Here is a 20,880-nt window from a genome sequence, read left to right as displayed (position 1 = left end):
GGCCTCTTAATTCCTATGGAAGCCATTAAGGCGTGCTTAAATTTTCACATAGACTGTGTGTCTGTATTTTGGCTTAGTTTTTCATCAATAAATAATGACACCATGTGATATATCATGTTTTGTTCATGTCAGGTGGTATTTACCTCATTTTAAGGCTGGGGTCGGACGATATTTTATTTTTAAATCTCCTGGTATTTGAACCTTAGAACTGAAAAGGGCGCACTTTCTCTTTACCATGACTGTAGATGTCATATGCCGCTACACATCATCAGCATGAGAAATCGATGTATATATGTACAACACCGAAATGTTAGGCAGTATCAGCCATCATACCAGGTATTCCAGGCAGATGCATATGCACTCCCGGTTTTAGTTTCTAATCATTTTCTGTCTTATATTACATGCATAAAAATGTAGAGGTTTGTGAATTTACTTCCCCAAGCCCTTGGATCTTCAAAGTAGCAGACATTGTCTTACATCAGTATAAAGTATGACAGGCATTTAACAAATTCAAAAACAAAACATCAGAATCTCTTGTACAATAAAGTATTTATAGGCAGTGACCCTGAGGAGATGGTATGACTAACACAAACACTTCCTCTGTCGTTTCTTCAAAGTGGTGAAAATCCTCAGAAATATTAGGGAATTGCTTGGGGTATTCTCTTCTAGTGTTTTGACAGGATTCAGCATGTGGTCCTGAAGTAAAATGTCACAATTTGACATTTAGTGTCAGAAGTGTAAGTTAGTACAAAAGGTGAGGTACTGGCTAGAGTGCAGCACCAAGCTATTTGGTGTCAATTATTTAGTGTAACACCAGGTAAATGTGTTCTATAGCTGTTTTGATACAGAAAACATTGAATTAATCTGGTTGATGACTGGTTTAACAGAACCAACATGTTCAAAAGTAATAATTCCACTCCAACTGTAAAAGGATTGTTGCTGTGCTGCTGATAATATCGGGGTTGTTTTTCCACTCTTTTCATAGCAGTTAAAAGAGTCTAAGGTGTGAAAGTTTGCACTCCACCTCCCTAAAGACAAAAGCTCATTCCTTAGCAAGGCAGCACTGAAAGCAGCTGGTGAAGGGATCCATGTGAGATGCAGAACAAAGACCAAAATTAACATATTTATTTATTTATTTATTTATTTATTTTTTAAAAATCTGAACCTGGATGAAAAGAAAATCAGAAACTTGGTGCTGCTTTAAGTGGAACATTACAATCTGTTCTGGGTGACTGTAGACTGTAGATATATTTTTCAATCTCACAAACAATAGACACGCTGAATAATGCTCATAATTCATTTTCATGCATCATATCTTATGATAACAATTAACTGGGAGGCACATTTATGTTTAAAAAGTGCCATTCATGAACCGATGGCTTCTTTATTTAAGTAAATGCAGTGACTATATTGATGTCAAGACAAACTACTCAGAAATGCATGTCTATTTAATTGCTGAATTAATGCACAAACAAGTGAAACATTTTACGTTATATTCAGTTAAATTGAAGCTTAATTAGTCAGTTAAACGTATTTCATAAAATAATAAAATTGTTGATATTGCCAATAATCGTTTTTTTTTACTTGTTTTTGTAAGCACTGCAAAGACATTTCTAGACAGCCTCCTGCAGCCTCTTTCCGGGCCAATAGGTGGTGTCTGTGGACAGGTAACCGAGCAGAAGCACTGAGACCGTGGTCCAGCAGATCGGACTCCTGTGTGCTTCGTGGCTATCTGTCTGTGCCGACCTCTTCCTGCAGGGGTCGCTGCAGTCACCTGCATACGCCACTGTTTACGGAAGTCCGAGTGACGTGTCAGTGTCCAGCGAAGCATTGTGGGAAAGAAAGTGGAGCTGACACGGCCGCTGATGGCAGACTGCTCAATTTAGCAGATATCTTCGACTAGTAAGCAGCCGTAAGAAGCAGAAATTTACGGTAACGATGCGACTCCTCGAAGCTAATGTCAGCTGGCTGTGAGGAGGGCGGACGTATGCCGGTGTCATCGCTGCTCACCTGCGCACGGGCGCTCGAAGCACAGAAGTGGGATCCTGTGTCAATGGACCGCAGCGTTTTTATTTTCTTTTCCGAGGGAGGCGAATAAAGTAGTGACGGATTATATCCCCCCACGGTGGATGGGTGGTGGGGGGGCGACCGCGCTCCCACATTCCTTTCAACGTTTAAAGTATTTCTGAGGTTTTCTATCGAAAGGCGCCGTCAAAGATGTCGACCAGCAGTCCCGAGGCGGTGAAGAAATTACTGGAGAACATGCAGACGGATCTGCGGTCTCTCTCCATGGAGTGCAAGAAGAAATTCCCCCCTGTCAAAGAGGTTAGCCTGCTAGTTAGCTTCACCGAGCCCCGGTCTTTAGCAGTTTGCCCCCGTTTGTGAAGCTGGTTTAATGTTTTTATTAGGTTTTACATTAAAAAATGTATGAGCTCGTTCTCTCACAGCAACCGTGGGGCCTTTGAGTTGTTCCCATACTGTACTTCTCATAAGTTGTATCAGCTGCTGGGCCTCCCTACGCTTAATATGTTTGGTGTAATGTGTTTAAACAGAAGCAGATTCACAAAAACACTGAGCTAAACTTGTTTACGTAGCTACACTTTAAGTATCTTTGTTAGCTGTAACTTATGTCAAAGGCACTGAAGTAAAATTTTGAGTGGCTATGAAAAGGCAACTAAAAGTGAGAAAACGTGTATTTTGGGGATGGGGGTGAACTTACTATAAAAGCCAAGCAATGTAAATGTATTTTATTTTATATTATTTTATTTGATGCTCGCATCTTTGGGCAAGAGTGGTTGGACCACTGTCACCCACCTTGCATGGGGTTCACATCAAAGTTATTATAGTTAAGTAAAACTAAAAGATGAGAAAACTTTTTAGTTAGCTAAAATAAAAATAAAAACTAGACCACCTAGAACCAGAAGCAATTTTGTGAATGGGAAAAACAAACTAAAATAAAATGTATTATAGATGAAATATACTTAGTTTCTTATCGGTTAATTTGTTAAAATTTGCTATCACAAACTACCTGATGAGGCTTTTATAATCATGGTTTTTTTTTAGGCTTTTGATGTCTTCAAGACTGAGTCAGCTGATTTCAAAAGGTTCTGTTTATTTTTTAATATCTACAGATTGTTCTAAAATCTAAAACCAACACTGAAATTAATAAAAACTAAAGTTAAGCCAGTCAACCAGCTACTCACTGAAACTTAACTGAATGAAAAAGAAAAATTAAAAATGAAATAAAAAGTAATCAGAAAATACAAAACTGTATTAACTCAGACTCAGTGTCCATGCAGGTGGGTGGCTGCAGAAATCAAAGATATATGGGAAACGTAGTCATTTTTAAAACCAGATGCGATATGAGCATGGATGCCACAGATATCATTTGACAGGGAGTGATTCTCATGATATAAGGGAACAGGCCCTTAAAACCTTTATTCCAATTTATCTTTATTTTTTAAAGTAAAAAGTCTTTGTTTTTAGGGGCTTTGGTGATACTCGGCCTCTGTTAACCTGTCCTGTCTGCAGTCTGACACTGAGAGTTGGTTTCAACAGGCTTGCTAGTACTGACACAGCCAAGTGATTTCACACACATATTGTTGTTTGAATGACTTACTGTATTATTAAGGCCTTCACACTGGCTTTGTTGCGTGGCACTGTTCTGTTGGTGACATTTCTGATTACTCAATGACTGGAAAAACAATACAAGGCCGCGTACAAAAGAAGTACACTTGAACGTTTCACTTAGAAATGTAAGCAGTAGTAGCATGATAAAATGTCAAGTTTAACTGTGCAGCAGGCATATGCGGGGGCATAGACAACAATGTCGGCAACACTTGTAACTCATCAGTATTCATATTGGAACAACCGCTGGTAGTCGAGGCTGACGTCTTTATGTGAGGCTTTTGTGACCACAGCAGTACTCGTCAGCCAGCTCAGCAGAGCAATTCATATCACGCCATGGCAGCTTAGTTTGTTTCCCCTCAGGGTTCACCTTGGATAGAAGCAACATTCACATGGAGAAAAAAAAAGGGGAAATAGCTCAGCAAGGGCTTCCATTTCCTTTATGTTTCAGTCACTACAGATTTAGTCCATTGACTTCAGTGGTTGATGTTTCAAAATGAGTGGTATGGCCATCAAAAGACATGGCATGATGCGACTGATCTTACGTGTTGAACTGATTTCTGGCCCTTGCCTAAGGGGTCTTATGAAGTTGCTTCAAATATTGATTTATCATCAGTGAGGTTTTCCCATCCTTATCAGCCTTTTTTCCCCGAGGAATCAGAGTAGTGAAGAGATCCCTTTTGATGTTCCTCACAACCTGAGCTACCTCCTGCTCTGATCGATGGTGTTGTGATTGAAACAACGTTTTCCAGTCGAAACTGTCATGGTTAAATTTGTGGTGATGTTATCATGCGAGAAACAATCAGGGTTCTGTGGTTGCTCTTTGAATTGATTTGTGCAGCTTTTTCACCGTGCTAATGTGGCCATTTTTTTTCCTTCTCTTCCTTAGCGTCTAAGTTTTAGAGAACTTTTCTAGGGACTTCTAAGGGACTTATGTCTGTAGTTTAATTGTAAAACTAAAATCTCAGATCCTTGCAGCTTTACTACTGAAGAGCAAAATGTGCTTTTTCCATTTCCATTTCCTCTCCTGTTTCTCAGTCCATCTCCCACAGTGACACTACATGGAAGAGAATGAATCACATTGATTTTTTTCCTTTTTTCTTCTCCCCCAATCACTCATAGCCTGTCTTACAAAAACAGCACAACACATGTAATAGAATAGAATAGCCTTTTATTCTACAACCAAATTATTATATACATTTCAATTAAATAATGAATGAAATGGAAATAACTATTTGATCACTTGAATTTTTGTGTTCACTTCCAAACAAATGAACAGTCTCTAATTTTTATTGTATATAATTTTAATGGAGAGAAACATTATATCAACCAAAGATTTAGAAAAAATCCACTGTATAAAAGTTACAAATTAATTTGCATGTCATTGGGTGAAAAAAAAAAAAAAAAAAAAAAAGGTTAAGCTACAATTCAGAAAGAATCTGGCCTAAGCCTACCCCTAACCCATTGATTGATTGATTAGATTACAGATACTTCTGACCTCAACTCATTATGTGTCTAAAGCATACCTGTCCACAGAATCAGTTTCTTCCAATCCAACCTTTCCACCACCATGTGTGAGACCAAACAGGTGCCAAAAAATGTCAAGGACAAGGCTGTAGAGCTGCACACAGCCATCAGCAAGAAGCTTGGTGAGAAGGTGAAAACTGTCAATGTGGTTATTTGGAAATGACCATCAGTCACCCTCTGTCTGGAGACAAGAGCTTGCTGCATGGTACAGGACTTCACCAAACTAAAGGGCTAATGGATTGGGCCATATATCAACAGCCTCCTCTCCCTTGACTAGAAAACAAGATGGGTCTTGGATGAGTCTTTCAGCATGACAATTACCCAAAACATATCACTAAGGCAACAAAGAAGCAGCACATTAAGGTAATGAAGTGACCATAGCAAGTCTCCAGACCTCATTCCTATAGAAAATCTGTGGAGTGAGCTGAAGCTTCAGTCGCCAAGTGACACCCAAGAAACCTAAAGGATTTAGAGTTTCTGTAAAGAGGAGTGGGCTAAATTCCCTCCTCAGATGTTTCAAACCTGGTGACCAACTACAAGAAATGTCTTCCTACTGTGCTTGCCAACTAGGGTTTCTCCAAATACTAAGCCATGTTTTCACTGGGGCTCAAATACTTATTCCACTCAATGACATTGAAAACTGTTTATAACTTTTATGTAATGTGTATTTTGTAGGTTTTCGTTGATATTTTCTCCCTCTATCAATTACAATAAAATTACAATTAAAAATTAGAGAATGTAAGTGAGCGATCCTATAAGAGTGTCAAGTAATTATTTCCAGCCAGCCTTTGGCTATCTGTAGATTAGTCAGGTGCTCCCAACAGTATGTAGTTCAGAGTACCTGCTTGTCTTGGTAACCTCCAGAGTTACTAAGGGACTTATCAGCAACCCTTGTATGATTAGCAACTCACTTCCTAGATCTGCCATATATACTATACAGACACAAAATACCAGGCAGACACAACTCTCACTGTTACATTGAAAAAGGCCTTTCAGCAAGCGACTTCCAGAAAGTTACTCAGTTTAGTCTCACAGCACAGCATGTTTAAGGAAGTAAATCTGTGAGTTTCGCTAATGTTGTTTTTAGAAGACAGGAGCTGGTTTGTAGATCAGGGTCAGTTTGACTTCGGCCACTTCTCAAGAAACTCAAGAGTAAGAAGTACTAAAGTCTAAGGAGCTTGGAAAGAAAAGCGTCTGGACTTCTTTGAGTTGCTTGAAGACGTTTCACCTCTCATCTGAGAAGCTTCTTCAGTTCTAAGGGTCAGTTGGTGGGGAGTCCCAGATTTAAACCCAGTGGGAGCTTCCCCCCCAAAGAGGGACAAAGGACCCCCTGATGATCCTCTAATCACATGAGCCAAGGTGTGAAAGCGGGTGGGGGTCCCAATCAGCCAGGGTTTCGGGTGAGCTCATTGTGAAACCTGGCCCCACCTTATCATGCGATTTCCTGAGGTCAGATGGCCCAGGATGTGAGTGGGCGTTAAGGTGTCTGGGGAGGGAACTCAAAACTGGATTATAGATGGCAGACAGTTGGTGTCGTAAACCACCGCCTCTGTTCAAAGATGGTCGCTCACAGTGGACGTAAATGGCTTCTTTCACTCCTCTTTCAAACCATCTGTCCTCTCTGTCCAAAATGTGAACGTTGGCATCCTCAAAAGAGTGACCTTTGTCCTTTAGATGCAGATGAACTGCTGAGTCTTGTCCCGTGGAGGTGGCTCTTCTATGTTTTGCCATGCACTTGTGAAATGGCTGTTTGGTCTCTCCGATGTAGAGGTCTGGGCATTCCTCGCTGCACTGTACAGCAAGAAGTACTAAATGACTTTTTTTGTTTTTCTGTTTGTGTACTCCCAGTCAAGTCCTGAGATTTCAAACTTAGCATCTCATTCTTTATGTAATGTCCTCGAATCCCATATGTGGTCATGTTTACACAGTGTTTTGCATGATACTGATAATAGTCAGATAATAATATACTGGTGGTTGGTATCAGATTACCAGATAAATGATGTCTATTCTGAAAAGCAGTGACCTTTTGACTCTTTCCTTGTGTTGAGCACATTCAAAATTTTGTTTAGTGATGGCCTAAATAATCTGCTTTGAAAGCTGTTAAAATGAACACATACCAAGTGTTTTTGAAGATGGATACAAAGTCAAAGAATTAATTTTCAGCCAGGGATTCTCTGCAGCATGCTGCTTAATGTGACTGATAATGTATCTGTTCAGTGATACCAGAATAGTTGACTTTATGACTTGGATAAGAGGTCAAGGTTTTTAACTGGTAAGTTTCACTAGAGTAACACCTGCAGTTACCTTTGAATAGACTTTCAGATACACCAATAAAAGAACTCGTGCATTAACATAGACAGTTTCTGGTGCTTCTCTCTGTTGCAATGGCATCATCAGGCCAGTGGCATTTTCCTCAACAGTGTGGGGGCTTTTTAATGCTGACAGTTTTCCAGAGACAAGTGGAGGGGATACTTTTTACACTAGAAAGCTTAAACAGCACTTTCTATAAGGAAGCAGAGAGGAAGATGAGTTTGTCTGCTTTGAGAGAAATGTTGCAACTTCCTGTCAACCACAGACTCCAACAATTAGTAGGCTAATGTGAAAATATTTTTATTGTGAAAAGTTTTAATGGTTTTGTGAAAACTCACTGGCATTTTTTTCATATGGGAGGTTTCAGTTGGAGGCTGAATAAAGGAAACACAATCTGTTTCTAATTAGAGAACTTGCTTGTCTCTGTTCAACTGACACACAGATTGGCAGTTCATATATGCCTTTAGTTCTCCTTTTATTTTTATAGAGTAGTCACTGTGGTTATTAACAGATATGGCTACTTCGGCAAAGGCAAGCCTTTTAAACAGTACAATCCATTCTCTCATCACAATGTCAAAAACTTTGACTTAACAAAGTGTGCACATATTTCCCATGACTTTGTCTGCATGCTGCAATATTTTTAGTGCACTCTTTTGAGTTGAATAGATAGTTGTTGTTGCACAGGTTGCAAATGCACTCACTGGCCACTTCATTTATTACATCTTGCTAGTAACAGGTTGGACCCACGTTTCCCTTCAGAACTGCTTTAATCTTCATGATGCAAATTCAACAAGGTGCTGGAAACATTCATTAGAGATTTTTTTTGGTCCATATTGACATGACAGCATCACGCAGTTGCTGCAGATTTTTCAGCTGCACTTCCATTATACCAGTGTCCCGTTCCACCACATCTCAAAGGTGCCCTATTGGATTGAGATCTGGTGACTGGAGGTCATTTAGATGCACTGAACTCGCTGTCAGGAAACCAGTTTGAGATAATTTGAGATTTGTGACTTGGTGCGTTATCCTGTTGAAAGGAGTCCTCAGAAAATGGTTCAACTGAGGCCATAAAGGGATGGAAACGTTCAGCATGAATACTCAGTAGGTTGCAGTGTATTAAACCTGGTGGAACCTGGTGCGGTCTTCTGCTGCTGAAGCCCATCTGCTTCAAGGTTCAATGTGTTTGATTTAGAGATGCTCTCCTGAAAAACACCTTGGTTGTAACAAGTGGTTATGTTTCAGTCAGCTCAAAGCAGTGTAGCCATGCTTCTCTGACCTCTGACATCAATGAGACGTTTTCACCCAAAGAACTGACGCTGTTCTCTGTAAAGTCTAGAGATGGCTGTGCAGAAAATGCCTGTAGATCATCAGTTTTTTGCAAATCCTCATACCTGCCTGTCTCGCACCAACATCTGTGTTCACAGTCACTTAAATCACATTTCTTTTCCATTCTGATACTCACTTTGAACTTCAGCAGGTCTTGATCATGTCTACATGCTTAAATGCATCATGTTGCAGCCATGTGATTGGTTGATTACATATTTATGTTAACGAGCAGTTAAACAGTATATATTGTATTGTTTTAAGGGGTTCACAGTTGTGAAGATGGCACAATCCATCCTGGCCTGCAGTTAACAGCAAATGCTCATATTTGATATGCTGTGTAATTGTGCCAAATGTCTGTCATTGCTAACAGTTAATCATTATCAGAATTATTTAATATTAATTTTCTGTTGATTGAATAAACTATGTCGTAACTAATTGTTGCAGTATTAAACTCTTTCTGTCACAGCTAATGCAAAGCCAGAATTTGCTGTTCTGACGCTGGACTCTTCACTCGTCTCTGCTGATGGAAATATCAAAAGTAGCAACAGGAAGGTTGCAATTATTTCAGACTAAAAAAAGCTCTCTGCACTCCCCTCATTTTCCTGCAAGCCGTTATGGCTCAGTTTCTGAAACAAAAGGAGAAGAGGGAGAGCAGCATTTTTTTAAATTTTTTTAATTTTATTTTTTTAGAGATTAACTTTTAGGGAACTGTATGGTAAAAGATTTTCTGAAAAAGCTTAGCCATTAACCAGGGGTTGCTACCAGCCGTTTAGTAATTTGTGAATTGCGAACCTCCAAAGTGTCTTGACTTTTGTGACATGTTGGTGTAGTGTAATCATGTTGTTACAGTATTTATCCTGTCAGTGGTGCCTAATCCAAAGAGGTGTGCCTTTTTAAAAATGTCTTTCTTTAACCATCTATTAAAATTATACCAGCCTTTTAAAGAAAGAAGTGCACACACTGTACTTCTGTAGCCACAAAGGTTAAAGCATTATGTTGTTTTCGTGAGGAGAATTAATTAAAAAACTGCGGTAATGAAAGCCTGTTTTGCAGCAGAATACCTACAATGGCAAATACTAAATAGTATTTAAGAAAGAAAAAAAAAAAAAGGCAAGACAGATGGCAGTACTGGCCCTGCAGATGGCCTTTGGTTTAGAAGAACTGCTCATAATAACTTTTAAACAGTTTTTTAAAACATGTCTAAACAGGTGTTTTTGTATGTGGAACAACTGGGGCAAGAAGTGAGATTACAGTTAAAATTGAGACCACGTAGGAATGGTGAGTGGAGTATTGATGGGAAACAAAGATGGGAAAGAAAACATCTTGACAGGCTTGCCGTGGCATGCAGTTGTTGAAGAAAGATAAGAGCGGCCTCTCCGTCCCCACACGCCATTCTTCTCCTTTTACCCTTCCCCATTCAGCTTAGAGGAATACCTCACTGGGTGTTCCTCATAAGGTGAAGATGTTTTTCTACAACTGGGCCTTCCTATTTTCCGCTACACCCACCATTACAAGTAGCCATGTCTACCACCAGCGGTGCATGTATGCTGCATTGTCAGCATCTTTCAATTTGATGTCACATCAAACGGTTACCTAAATGTCTGCCCTCTTTCCTCTCTAGGCTGCAGAGTCTGGTATAGTGAAGATTAAGACGATAGCAGCCAGGAACACAGACATACTAGCAGGTGAGTGATAATAGAAGTACTTTGTTGTTCTTCAATTGGCTATGTGTGCAGAGCTAGTGCTTTAAACTGCAACAAGCTCATATTCAAATGTACAGGGAGACGGCAGTATTCACGATTTTCTGTTCACACACAACTGCATCCTGCATTCAAGTGACAGACTGAAATACTCACTGTGCTTTCATATATTTTCCTTTCATAATGCATGCATTCAGCCAAAGGCAAGTCATGTACAAACGGCCTTTGACTCCACCCCAAAAAAACAAACAAAAAAAAGTCATTGTGTTGTATTAGGTTATAAGATAAATGAGTCTTTTATTAACCTTCCTCTCTGAGCTTTGTTTGCAGTCTTTTTCTGACTCTTTCTAGCTTGTTGCTCTGAATTATTGAAGTATTTTCAAATGGGGCTGGTCTGTCAGCACTCGTATAGAAAATTGGTTCTAGCGCTGTCTCTGTAAACAAGTCCAGCTTTTTGGTAGCGTTTGCAGAGTTGACACATAGTTGACATTTCCTGAGTTCCACTGATGACTGTCCACAACCTGCTGCCCCTCTGTAGCTGTGAACTAGAGCTACAGAGCTCACTGTTCACTGTTTCAACTATAAGTTTACTTGACACATCAACTTTATGGGGATTAACTGTGAAACCTGTTGTGTAGGTGTAAATAACTGGTGAACCTAAATTCAGTTTAATGGAAAAGGAAATAATGCACTTTTCACTTTTAACTGCTGTTTAAAATGAGATGATAAAAACCTCAGTGCAAAATGGGAACCTTTTTTTTTATTGTTAGAGTAGTGTTGCATGATTCACACTCGAGAATAATTGTTATTATAAATTGGTACCTGAATTTATTCTTTTCATTTACTCTCCAAATTTTTGTTCTGCAGTACCAAACTTCATGAAATCAGAAGCCAATCAAAAGCAAACACATATGTATATATATATTTTTACTTTAAGGCGTTTTGTTAGAAGTAAATTGCATGATGACATCTTTAAAAAAAATCTCTTACAGGACTTTTTTCCCTTTCTTTGTGTCCCTTTTTCCTGCAGCCCTAAAGGAGAACAGCTCAGAGGTTGTGCAGCCTTTCCTGATGGGCTGTGGCACCAAAGAGCCAAAGATCACACAGCTGTGTTTGGCTGCCATCCAGAGACTCATGTCCCATGAGGTCGTATCTGAGGTGAGGGCTATAAGCTAGCCTTGTATTTGAAAATAGGATATTTATATGTGCATATGTATGATCTGCAGATGTGTACACAAGAAGGGAATTTAGTGTGTGGAAGGCCAAATAAAACCACAGTGTGGTAACAAGCAGTGCCGAATTGAGGACACTTTGATTGATACATGTTAATTTACAAGTAAGTAAGGAAGTAAGTGAAGACTGTTTTAAACCTCAATGTTTCATGCTCACCTTCAGTGTGTATGCATGGACAAATTAAGGTTTGATTGATATCCAGTTGGGTCAATACTGCAAGCACTGCTACACATCAATACCCAATCAGGCAGTGTAAATTTAATTTGACCTCGTTCCTGTCACTGGTGGTTACATCTGAAAGGCGCCGACCACCTTTACCACTTCCACTGCTCATTTTCGTGAAACCCGTTGGCCTAGAAAATCTATTACTTTAACAGTTTAACATCATCTTTATGCGCAGTGGCAGTTAAACAACTCAGAAGAACTGAGTGGAATAAGGTACCGATCTCAAGAAATGGGAAGCTGTAATAACTTCCAAATTGAAAGCGTCGTTTAATAGTAGCCTGTGAGATGGGTGAAGGGGTTTTCGACCTTTTAAATAACGCAGCTTAAGGAAGACCTGAGATGGGAGCGATTTCGAAGATGTTACCCCAGAGCTGTTAGCACACTGCAAAGCACGCTTTCTTCATTTTAATCATCATTTGTTGGATTACACTAAAATAGATTTCAAAGCTCTGTTTGTTTTTGTTTGTTTTCTTTTTTTTCCTTTGGTGGGAGAAAAGATGGGCTCGGCATTCCCTGAGAAAATTCTTTGTCAGAACTGGTCACGCCGGGTTACTTAGCGCTAATTCTGATCAACTATTTTTGTCACAGATCTCGCTCTCACGCTCTGTCTCTCTCTCTTTCCAAGCAGTAGTTTACCTCAAATACTGAAATGTTCTGAATCCCAGGACATCCAAGAAGAAAGTTAACTGAATTTAAACCCTTGTTGCTGACTAGAGGAAAAAAGGCTGTTTCTTAAAGCTGTATCCTTGACAATAGCTGCGAATTTTAACTGTGAATTAAAAAGAATCATACATTTTTAATAATTCAGATTCCTTGTTATTACTTCCCCCACTCACCAGTAGTAGACGGGTAGTAATGTTAGTTAAACAGACTGAGAGTTTAAGCATTTAGTATTTTATTTTACAAATACCAAAAAGGTTGCACACAAAAACAGCACAGCAAGGAGAGCAGGTTGATGCAGGTCAATCCAATAAAATAGAAAGCAGCTTCTAACCTGTGCTGTTTTGTTTCATAAAAAGAAAGAAAAAGAAATCCTAAACTTCTTGACCTCCATGCCCAAAACAACAAAACAATGCAGGAGTAGCTCCCCTAAAACAGTGGTCTCTAACAAAAGCAGGCAGGAGCAGAGGACAGGTGAACCACACCAAGTAGGCGGGACATAGGAGAAAGACAGGATGGTGAAGAAGTAAAGGCATCTCCAAACCAGCTGAGATTTAGTTCCCATCTATCTCCCCTCCTGTTCCAGAGGCCCGGAGCTATGGCCAAAAGCATGTCTTGTCTTTTCACAGTGATCTCAGTGATAAATTCATATCATTTCATTCTTGAATCCACCTGGACATTTGTGCCAAATTTGCAGAAGTTCCTTGAGGCATTGCTGAGATATTGCATTGAGGAGAGGAGACGACTCTAAAGCAGTGCCTTCAGGCAGGGCTGTGGCAGAGCATAAAACGCGTTCATATTTGAAAATTGAGTTTGTTTGTTATCTTGTGAATTGAGCCAGTTACACATAAAAGCAGCTGTTAGGGGGATGCATGTAGATTTATTTTGAATAGCTTGACCCGAGAAAGGACGTGCGGTGTCACTTACTATTAGCATCAGCAGAAACTGACAGTGAGATCTGGTGTTATTGAACTGGGTGATGTTGTAACCCCAAGCAGGCACAACCATCTGCTCCCACAAGAGTGTGTTTTTGTGCATGTCTATTATTTATGGCTGTTACCTTGGGCAAGCCAAAGGCCTGTTATCAGCTAGGAACTCTGATACTGCCTTCTAAATTCAGCTACGAGTGTGGCTGTGTACAGCTGTGTACGTATGTGCACAGATGCAGGTGTATGCACGAATTTCTCACAAAGATCAGTGGTTTAGTTTTGTGTGTGTTTGTGTGTAACAGGCAGCAGCAGGGAACATCATCAACATGTTGTGGCAGCTGATGGAAAATGGTTTGGAAGAGCTGAAACTTTTACAGACAGTCCTCGTCCTGTTGACCACCAACACAGTTGTACATGATGAAGTGCTATCCAAGGTAAAAACATATAATACATACGAACTGTGTGTGTCTAAGGATGAACAGTATAGTAGCAGTAGTTTGTTTCTTTCCCCTGTGCCCAGGCTATTGTGCTGTGTTTTCGTCTACACTTTACCAAGGACAACATCACCAACAACACAGCGGCTGCCACCGTCAGACAAGTTGTCACCGTGGTGTTTGAGAGGATGGTGGCCGAGGACGAGCGCTTTAAAGGTTAGAGTTCATTGGTTCTGAAAGTAGGAAGATGATGCAGTAAAATTCTGAGATGCTTAATATTATGGAGATGTGTGAAAAACTGAAAAGTACATCTTTACACCTTAAGCTATTTTAATAGAATATAGATAAAATGCTTTTTCATTGCAAGCTAATTTACTCTGTAATATATTTTGTATTTAATCTCAAGGCATTGTGGAGCAGCCCCCTCCTGTCCAGGGAAACACCAACCGTCGGTCTGTTAGCACTCTGAGACCCAGTGCAAAGGATGCATACATGCTGTTTCAGGTTTGTCCACCAGGGGGCGGTAGCCTTCTATCAACCGTCCTGCTCTCTTGTCAGAGTTGGTTAGACGCTGATTTTGAGATCTTTCTTATAACCTCAAATTGAGGTCCAGTAAAACTAATTCAGAAATATTTCTTTTCATCTCTGAAATGAAGGGAATTTTTTTAGAGCGATTCGGTTGTCTTGAAGTCTTTCACCCACATTACACTTTCATGTGATGATGATTGTTCTTCAGGCAGAGCTCAGTCAAAGCCCTGTTTCAGCCACTGTGATGTGGGTAGGACAACACTGCATTGTTTTGAAGGCTGTTGTTCACCTTCCTGCAGGACTTGTGCCAGCTGGTGAATGCTGACGCCCCCTACTGGCTGGTGGGGATGACAGAGATGACGCGGACATTTGGCCTTGAGCTGCTGGAGTCTGTTCTTAATGATTTCCCCGGTGTATTCCTGCAGGTAAAGAGAGAAAAAAGAGCGAGTTTGTGAACATCTAGACCAAAAAACAGGTGTCAGACCAGAAGTGGCAAAAAAGAGAAAAGTCTGCTCATTGTTAGGTTCCAACTTTTTTATTTTAAAAGGTTTAGATCCATCTGATCCGTCTTTTCCTTTAAATAAAATTCTTAATGAAACATTCTACAATAAAATAAATTAATTCACAGGATGTTTTGGTCTCCCTTTGTTTCCTACCCAGCATCAGGAGTTCAGTTTCCTGTTAAAAGAAAGAGTTTGTCCCCTCGTCATCAAGCTCTTCTCCCCTAACATCAAGTTCCGGCAGGGCAGCAGCAGCGCTGCTTCACCAGCTCCTGTTGAGAAACCTTACTTCCCCATCTGCATGAGGTTGCTGCGTGTGGTCTCCGTCCTCATCAAGCACTTCTACAGCTTACTGGTAAGTAACCGATTTGTTGCGATGGTTTGGTGATCAAAACAGTTGCCTGATGGTTGTTTTTTATGTCTAAGGGATTTTCTTAAGCACAGAGCTGATGCACTTAATTGATCCAGTCAGATTAGCATTGGCTTACCCAAGCAGTAGTTTTGTCTTAGTTCTCCTCCAAGCACTTTAATGAGCTTAACTACAATCGAGTAACTCAGCATTCCAGCTGTTTTTATTCAGTGGCATTTATTCAATTTTTGAGATGGAATTAATTTTTTTCTTTTTGCTCAAATTGATCAAAAAGCCGTTCCACTTCCACAAAGCCAGAAGGTATTCAAAGGTTTTGCATCACTTTCAGTCTGATATGTTTGTGCTTGGTTTGCAGGTGACTGAGTGTGAGATCTTCTTGTCTCTGTTGGTGAAATTTCTGGATGGGGAGAAGCCTCAGTGGCTCAGAGCAGTGGCTGTGGAATCAGTCCACAGACTGTGTGTGCAGCCTCATTTGTTACGGTAAGCAGCTTTTAAAAACAACACAGATTTTTAGTTACAGGGTCTGAAAACCAAAGTTTTTTTTCCTACTTTAGTTTAAAAAAATTTAGCTGATTCTGTGCAATTACATTCATTAAACCCTTTTGTGCCTAAGGTTGTTTAACTGTGTCTCAGAGTGCAGTTTGGCCTAATGAAACTTGGCAAAGTCTGAAGTGTCCTTTTTTTCTTTTTTTTTTCTAATACAACCCCACACTGCTGTGATCTCACTCTGCTCCTCTCTTTTTCAGCTCGTTCTGCCAGTCTTATGACATGAAGCAGCACTCCACTAAAGTGTTCAGAGACATTGTCAATGCCCTGGGATCCTTTATCCAGTCCCTCTTCATCGTTCCCAATGCGGGAAACGTGGCTGCTGTCGGCGTGCCAGCTGGTAAGTTGACTGAGTTGTCCTTATTTAGAATTTCTATTGATGTACAGGAGATGTGTTCGAATGGGCCTGAAATTCAGATTTACTGCACTTATACCCCCTTACCTCATTCCTCTCCGGCTTTCGTTGTAGGTGGGTCAGGTTCAGGTGCTCAAGGCACAGCACAAGGCGGTCCAGGCACAGGAGGGGTCAGCGGCGCCCTGACTACCCAGGCTGCATTTGAATACCGTGGTACCTGGATCCCCCTTATGACTGTTAGTGTCCAGGGAAGCGCCAAGGCCACCTAGTAAGAATTTCTTTTGTACATACTGAATAATCTCCCCTTATTTATTTTCCTTCGTGTGTTTATAAGGATGTAATTCCAGTCACAGATGCAGAAAGTAAACAGTTCCAGGACTGGCTAGCTTTGTGCTGCAAAGTGGCATAAATATAGACAAGCTTGTAATTTTTTTTATTTATTTTTTCCCCCTAAACTCTCTGAAAGATGTTGTTTCTGACGTTAATGATACAGCAGATCAAAAGTTATTTGCTGAAAAGAAATGGCTGCCTAACATGTTAATGATCGTTGGAAAAGGAGGCAGCGCTTATACGTCAAACTTCCAGACAGAAACTTCAGTTCACGTACTTCACCTCATTTCGCTTTTTCCCTCTCTCTCCCAGCTTAGAGATGCTGGACAAGGTTGAGCCCCCATCCATCCCAGAGGGCTATGCCATGTCAGTGGCCTTCAGTGCTCTGCTCGACCTGGTGAGGGGCATCACCACCATGATTGAAAGAGAACTGGCCGCGGAGGAGGCGGCAGCTGCTGAATTTAGAGAAGCTCACCCTGACCAGGAGTGGAAGCCGCAACCTGGTGAGAATGTACAGAAGGAAAAAATGTTCTTTGGAGCGTTTTATTCTCATGATACACCCTGACAAGAAGGATATTAATCAGTTGAAAATATATGAAAGCAGACATTTGGAGATGGGGAAGCAGTAGGGGTGTGTATAATGGTCTAGCCTGTCATGATTCTGGGTGGTAGCACTTGAACAAACTCTAGTGGCCACAATTATAACTGAACCTCTTTATAATTTCAAATAAGAAGTGGAAAAAAAATAGAGATGATCAATTTCTTTTCTTTTTCCCCAACATGAGACTGTCCAGACTGATATGATACCATTTAGGAATAAACCCTGTAATGTTTTGTTTGTCTCAGGGGCTCACCTGGTGTGGGAGGAGATGGTCAACGCCTGCTGGTGCGGTCTCTTGGCTGCACTGTCTCTGCTGCTGGATGCCAGGTACGGATTCTGGAGTCAGCAGACATGTTATATATTTACAGCAGTGATTCAGACAGGAACGTTTTAAAGCTTTAGTCATTTGTAAATTGCACCACATTAAAGATCACTTTAAACGCACGATGTATGCTTAACAGATGAATACACATTTTATTTCCCGCTCAAGTGTTTGTTAAATAGCACTTGAGCTGCTTCCTGTGTTACATTTGAATGGAACTGTCTTCTTGGAAGGCTTTCTGACATTAATAGGGGGTGAGTTTTTGTGCTGCTGAATACAGACATTATGATGTTGTAGTTATTAATTAATATTAATAATAGCTTTGTGTCCTGCATAACAACCCTCAGGTCAGTGGCTTAGAGTTTAATGGCCCATGTATACTTTTATTGGCCTGTGTTTTTATATTTTTAAGTAGTCATGCAATTTAATTAAAACAATATTTTATATGATTTCACTTACAGTCTGGAAAATGGTACAGAAGCCTTGAAATTAATATGGCGTGACCATATTATGGTCTCTCATGCGGTCATGTTCCCCTTTAGACTCCTTCTCTGTTAGCTGCAGGTATCGCTCCTGTGTTAAATAGGACGGCTGCCCTCAGCCTTCACGGAGCTGTATAATTTAAACAGTCTGGTATCTGGTGTCAGACTAAGTTAACTGTTCATCTGCATATTTTAATACAACTTGTGCACATTAATCTCGGTGTAAAACAAACAGCGGTGGATGGCGCAGCTACAGAGTTTGCTTTTCTTCACAGTTTGTTGAGTTTGTTGATCAGGTGGTCTGATGCAGGACTTCCGCTCACTTTTTCCAGTTAAGGTTTTAATGGTGATCAGATGTTTTGGTGCTGCTGTTTTGTATGCTAGAAACATGTTTTCTTTTACTCTGAGTTCGCCGTCTCAGTAATGGCTCTGCCTATTTACTGTTCACAGCGTGTAAACGCCATAGACTCTGGCTCCACATTAAACTTTGCCAGCGTCACCATCTCTGCTTCGTTTTTGCTGAAAAACTGGAGGCTGTCTGGACTTAGGGTTGTCAGACTTTTTTATTCATACACTGCTCCTAAATACGTTTGTAGTGCAGGTCTGTTTTAAGTTGCAAATGTGGGTGTACATCCTTTAACACAACAGCCCGCTACACAGCCGTGCATTAAACAAAGTATAGAAGCATTCGTGTTGAGAATTTTCAATAATCAAATTATATGAATTACTCGATGAATCGTTGCACCCCAGAATTATTAGCCCCCCTGATGCCAACATCATTTTTTGCTGGTCCCCACAGCATAATATTCCTAGCCCTGTGTTTCACTGTGGGGATGGAGTTCTTGTGGTTGTAGGTTTCTCCCTTCTTTCTCCAAACATAAGCAGCGTCTCTGTGGCCAAAGAGCTCTAGTTTTATCTCACCTGATCAAAGGACGCACTTCCAGTCCAGGTTGTCCTCAGCATACTTCACTGTCTGTTCTTCCTGTGTTTTTTCTTGGTCTGCAACCTCTCAGCCCATTCCTGTGCAGGATTCTAGTGATTCAATAAGTAACTAGCAGTTGTGACTTTAGACACATTTGTCACTAGTTTTCTTTCCAGCCTTTGAAATATTTTGCTTCCTGCCTCTGTCAGGCTCTGTGGCTCTCTTTGAATTTCTTAATGATACTTCTCACTACAGTTCTTGACACTTGGAGATGCTGTGATAGCTTTCTATATCCACCTCCTGCTTTGTGAGCATTAGCAATTCTTTTTCTCAAGTCTAAAGAGATTTCTTGTTTTTGACATGATGCTTTCTCAAGTGACAGCTCAAACAGTGTGTCAGTTGGAAGAAAACCCTTAGTTTTAACTTGAGTTTACAAGTTTTGAGCATTACAAAGTTAAAATGCATCATTGCAAAGCAGCAATTTGCGCTTTGGCTCAATAAAAAGGTCAGCTTTTCAGCTGCTAATAACAGCGACTCTGCTCATTTTTATTATTGTGTGCAAACAGAAATAATTGATGGTTTGTAAAGAAGACTAATCTGTTTAGACATGCTATGTTGAAAATTCTTCACATGGTCATAAAAGGACTTTCAAAGAAATTCAAATTTCATTGCTGGGTTTAATAATTTTGCCTTTATCTGTGTATATCCTATCATCTTCTAATAATGAATAAAAGTCTGATATAGCCTTGGCAGCATTTCCTAGGATATAAATATTAAATTAGACAATAAGGAATACAATCTGCAGTGTGTTATGTTTCACTTTTCTGTCCTCTTTCTTCCTTTTCTCACGTCTTGCGTGTTCAGCACTGATGAGACGGCGACTGAGAACATCTTGAAAGCAGAGCTGACCATGGCCTCGCTGTGTGGTCGTCTCGGCCTGGTGACACCTCGTGATGCCTTTATAACGGCCATCTGCAAGGCCTCTCTGCCCCCACACTACGCCCTAACTGTCCTCAGCAGCAACGCTGCCACCCTCTCCAGCAAAGGTGGGTGACTGAGAATGCCATCTAAAGATAAATACAAAACACATTTTCAAGGGAACTCAAGTTTCATATAACCTCTATTTTTGTTGTACAAGTATGTCAGGCATGTAGTTATTCACTTGTACACACCAAGAAATGCAAGAGAAAATACATGTTTTATACTGCAAACCATTAAAAGTCCCCATGTAAAGCCCTGAGGGATGGCCTCTGGTCACATGTGTTTAATGAGCAGGTCTAATCTCCCACATGGGTAAGATGTGCTCAACATGTAAACTGTTGGCACTCTGCCTGTCCCTGTTCTCCTGCTCTTGTTGCATTAATCCATAAGTTTTCACTGTGGCTTCTAATTAGACACACCAAGGAGAATGTGCCTGGGGAACGTATCCGTCCACACACAGCTGCTCTCAAGCCGGCCGCTCAGACTCTCACTATTTGCATATCAGCTTGTAGAGATAAAGCCGGCAAATTGGGTCTTGACTCAACGATGGGATGTTTGTCTTGGAGTTAATTAAGAGAGCTTTTCTTGCATGTTGTAAGCTTGCTACAAAATCCCCTCAAAAACCTTGACTCCTGTACGTGTGCGCGTGTGTATCAATATGTTTGTGTGTGTGCGTTTTCTCCACAGCTTATTCAATCCAGGGCCAGAATGTGCAGATTATCAGCCCCTCCAGTGAATCTCATCAGCAGGTGGTGGCTGTGGGGCAGCCACTAACTGCCCAGCCCCAGGGCACTGTCGTGGTAAGGACACACACATTTGGAAGACTTGGTGGTTACATACTCGATAAATGTAACAGATTTGCACATTTTAATTTGTGTAGGAGTTTTCCCAAAACAAAGCTCACAAGTGTTTTTTCTCAAAACAGGTTAGATTAACAGTAATCTTCCATAATGGAGACAATAGCAGTGGAGC

The 20,880-nt window shown here is 40.5% G+C and overlaps 1 protein-coding gene across 4 annotated transcripts in view; it reads left to right on the top strand.

Annotated features, from left to right (window-relative positions):
• Positions 1–1,806: 1,806 nt before the first annotated feature.
• Positions 1,807–20,880, top strand: part of mon2 (MON2 homolog, regulator of endosome-to-Golgi trafficking) — a 34,394-nt gene continuing 15,320 nt past the window's right edge. For 2 of the 4 annotated variants that reach the window (XM_013270537.3, XM_005451054.4), the window contains exons 1-15: positions 1,807–2,325; positions 10,412–10,475; positions 11,521–11,648; positions 13,840–13,971; positions 14,058–14,187; positions 14,378–14,475; positions 14,799–14,924; positions 15,160–15,354; positions 15,725–15,849; positions 16,116–16,255; positions 16,385–16,538; positions 16,913–17,103; positions 17,447–17,528; positions 19,792–19,973; positions 20,596–20,708. In XM_013270537.3, the coding sequence (XP_013125991.1) occupies positions 2,218–2,325; positions 10,412–10,475; positions 11,521–11,648; positions 13,840–13,971; positions 14,058–14,187; positions 14,378–14,475; positions 14,799–14,924; positions 15,160–15,354; positions 15,725–15,849; positions 16,116–16,255; positions 16,385–16,538; positions 16,913–17,103; positions 17,447–17,528; positions 19,792–19,973; positions 20,596–20,708 (1,968 nt within the window). In that variant the 5' untranslated portion in view covers positions 1,807–2,217. The remainder of the gene's footprint in view (positions 2,326–10,411; positions 10,476–11,520; positions 11,649–13,839; positions 13,972–14,057; positions 14,188–14,377; positions 14,476–14,798; positions 14,925–15,159; positions 15,355–15,724; positions 15,850–16,115; positions 16,256–16,384; positions 16,539–16,912; positions 17,104–17,446; positions 17,529–19,791; positions 19,974–20,595; positions 20,709–20,880) is intronic. The other 2 variants (XM_013270539.3, XM_013270538.3) reach the window with 1 other exon arrangement.

Source organism: Oreochromis niloticus, linkage group LG7, assembly GCF_001858045.2.
Source record: "Oreochromis niloticus isolate F11D_XX linkage group LG7, O_niloticus_UMD_NMBU, whole genome shotgun sequence".
Lineage (NCBI taxonomy): Eukaryota > Metazoa > Chordata > Actinopteri > Cichliformes > Cichlidae > Oreochromis > Oreochromis niloticus.
The sequence above is the reverse complement of the archived record's forward strand: the minus strand, read 5'-3'. Positions and strand labels throughout refer to the sequence as shown.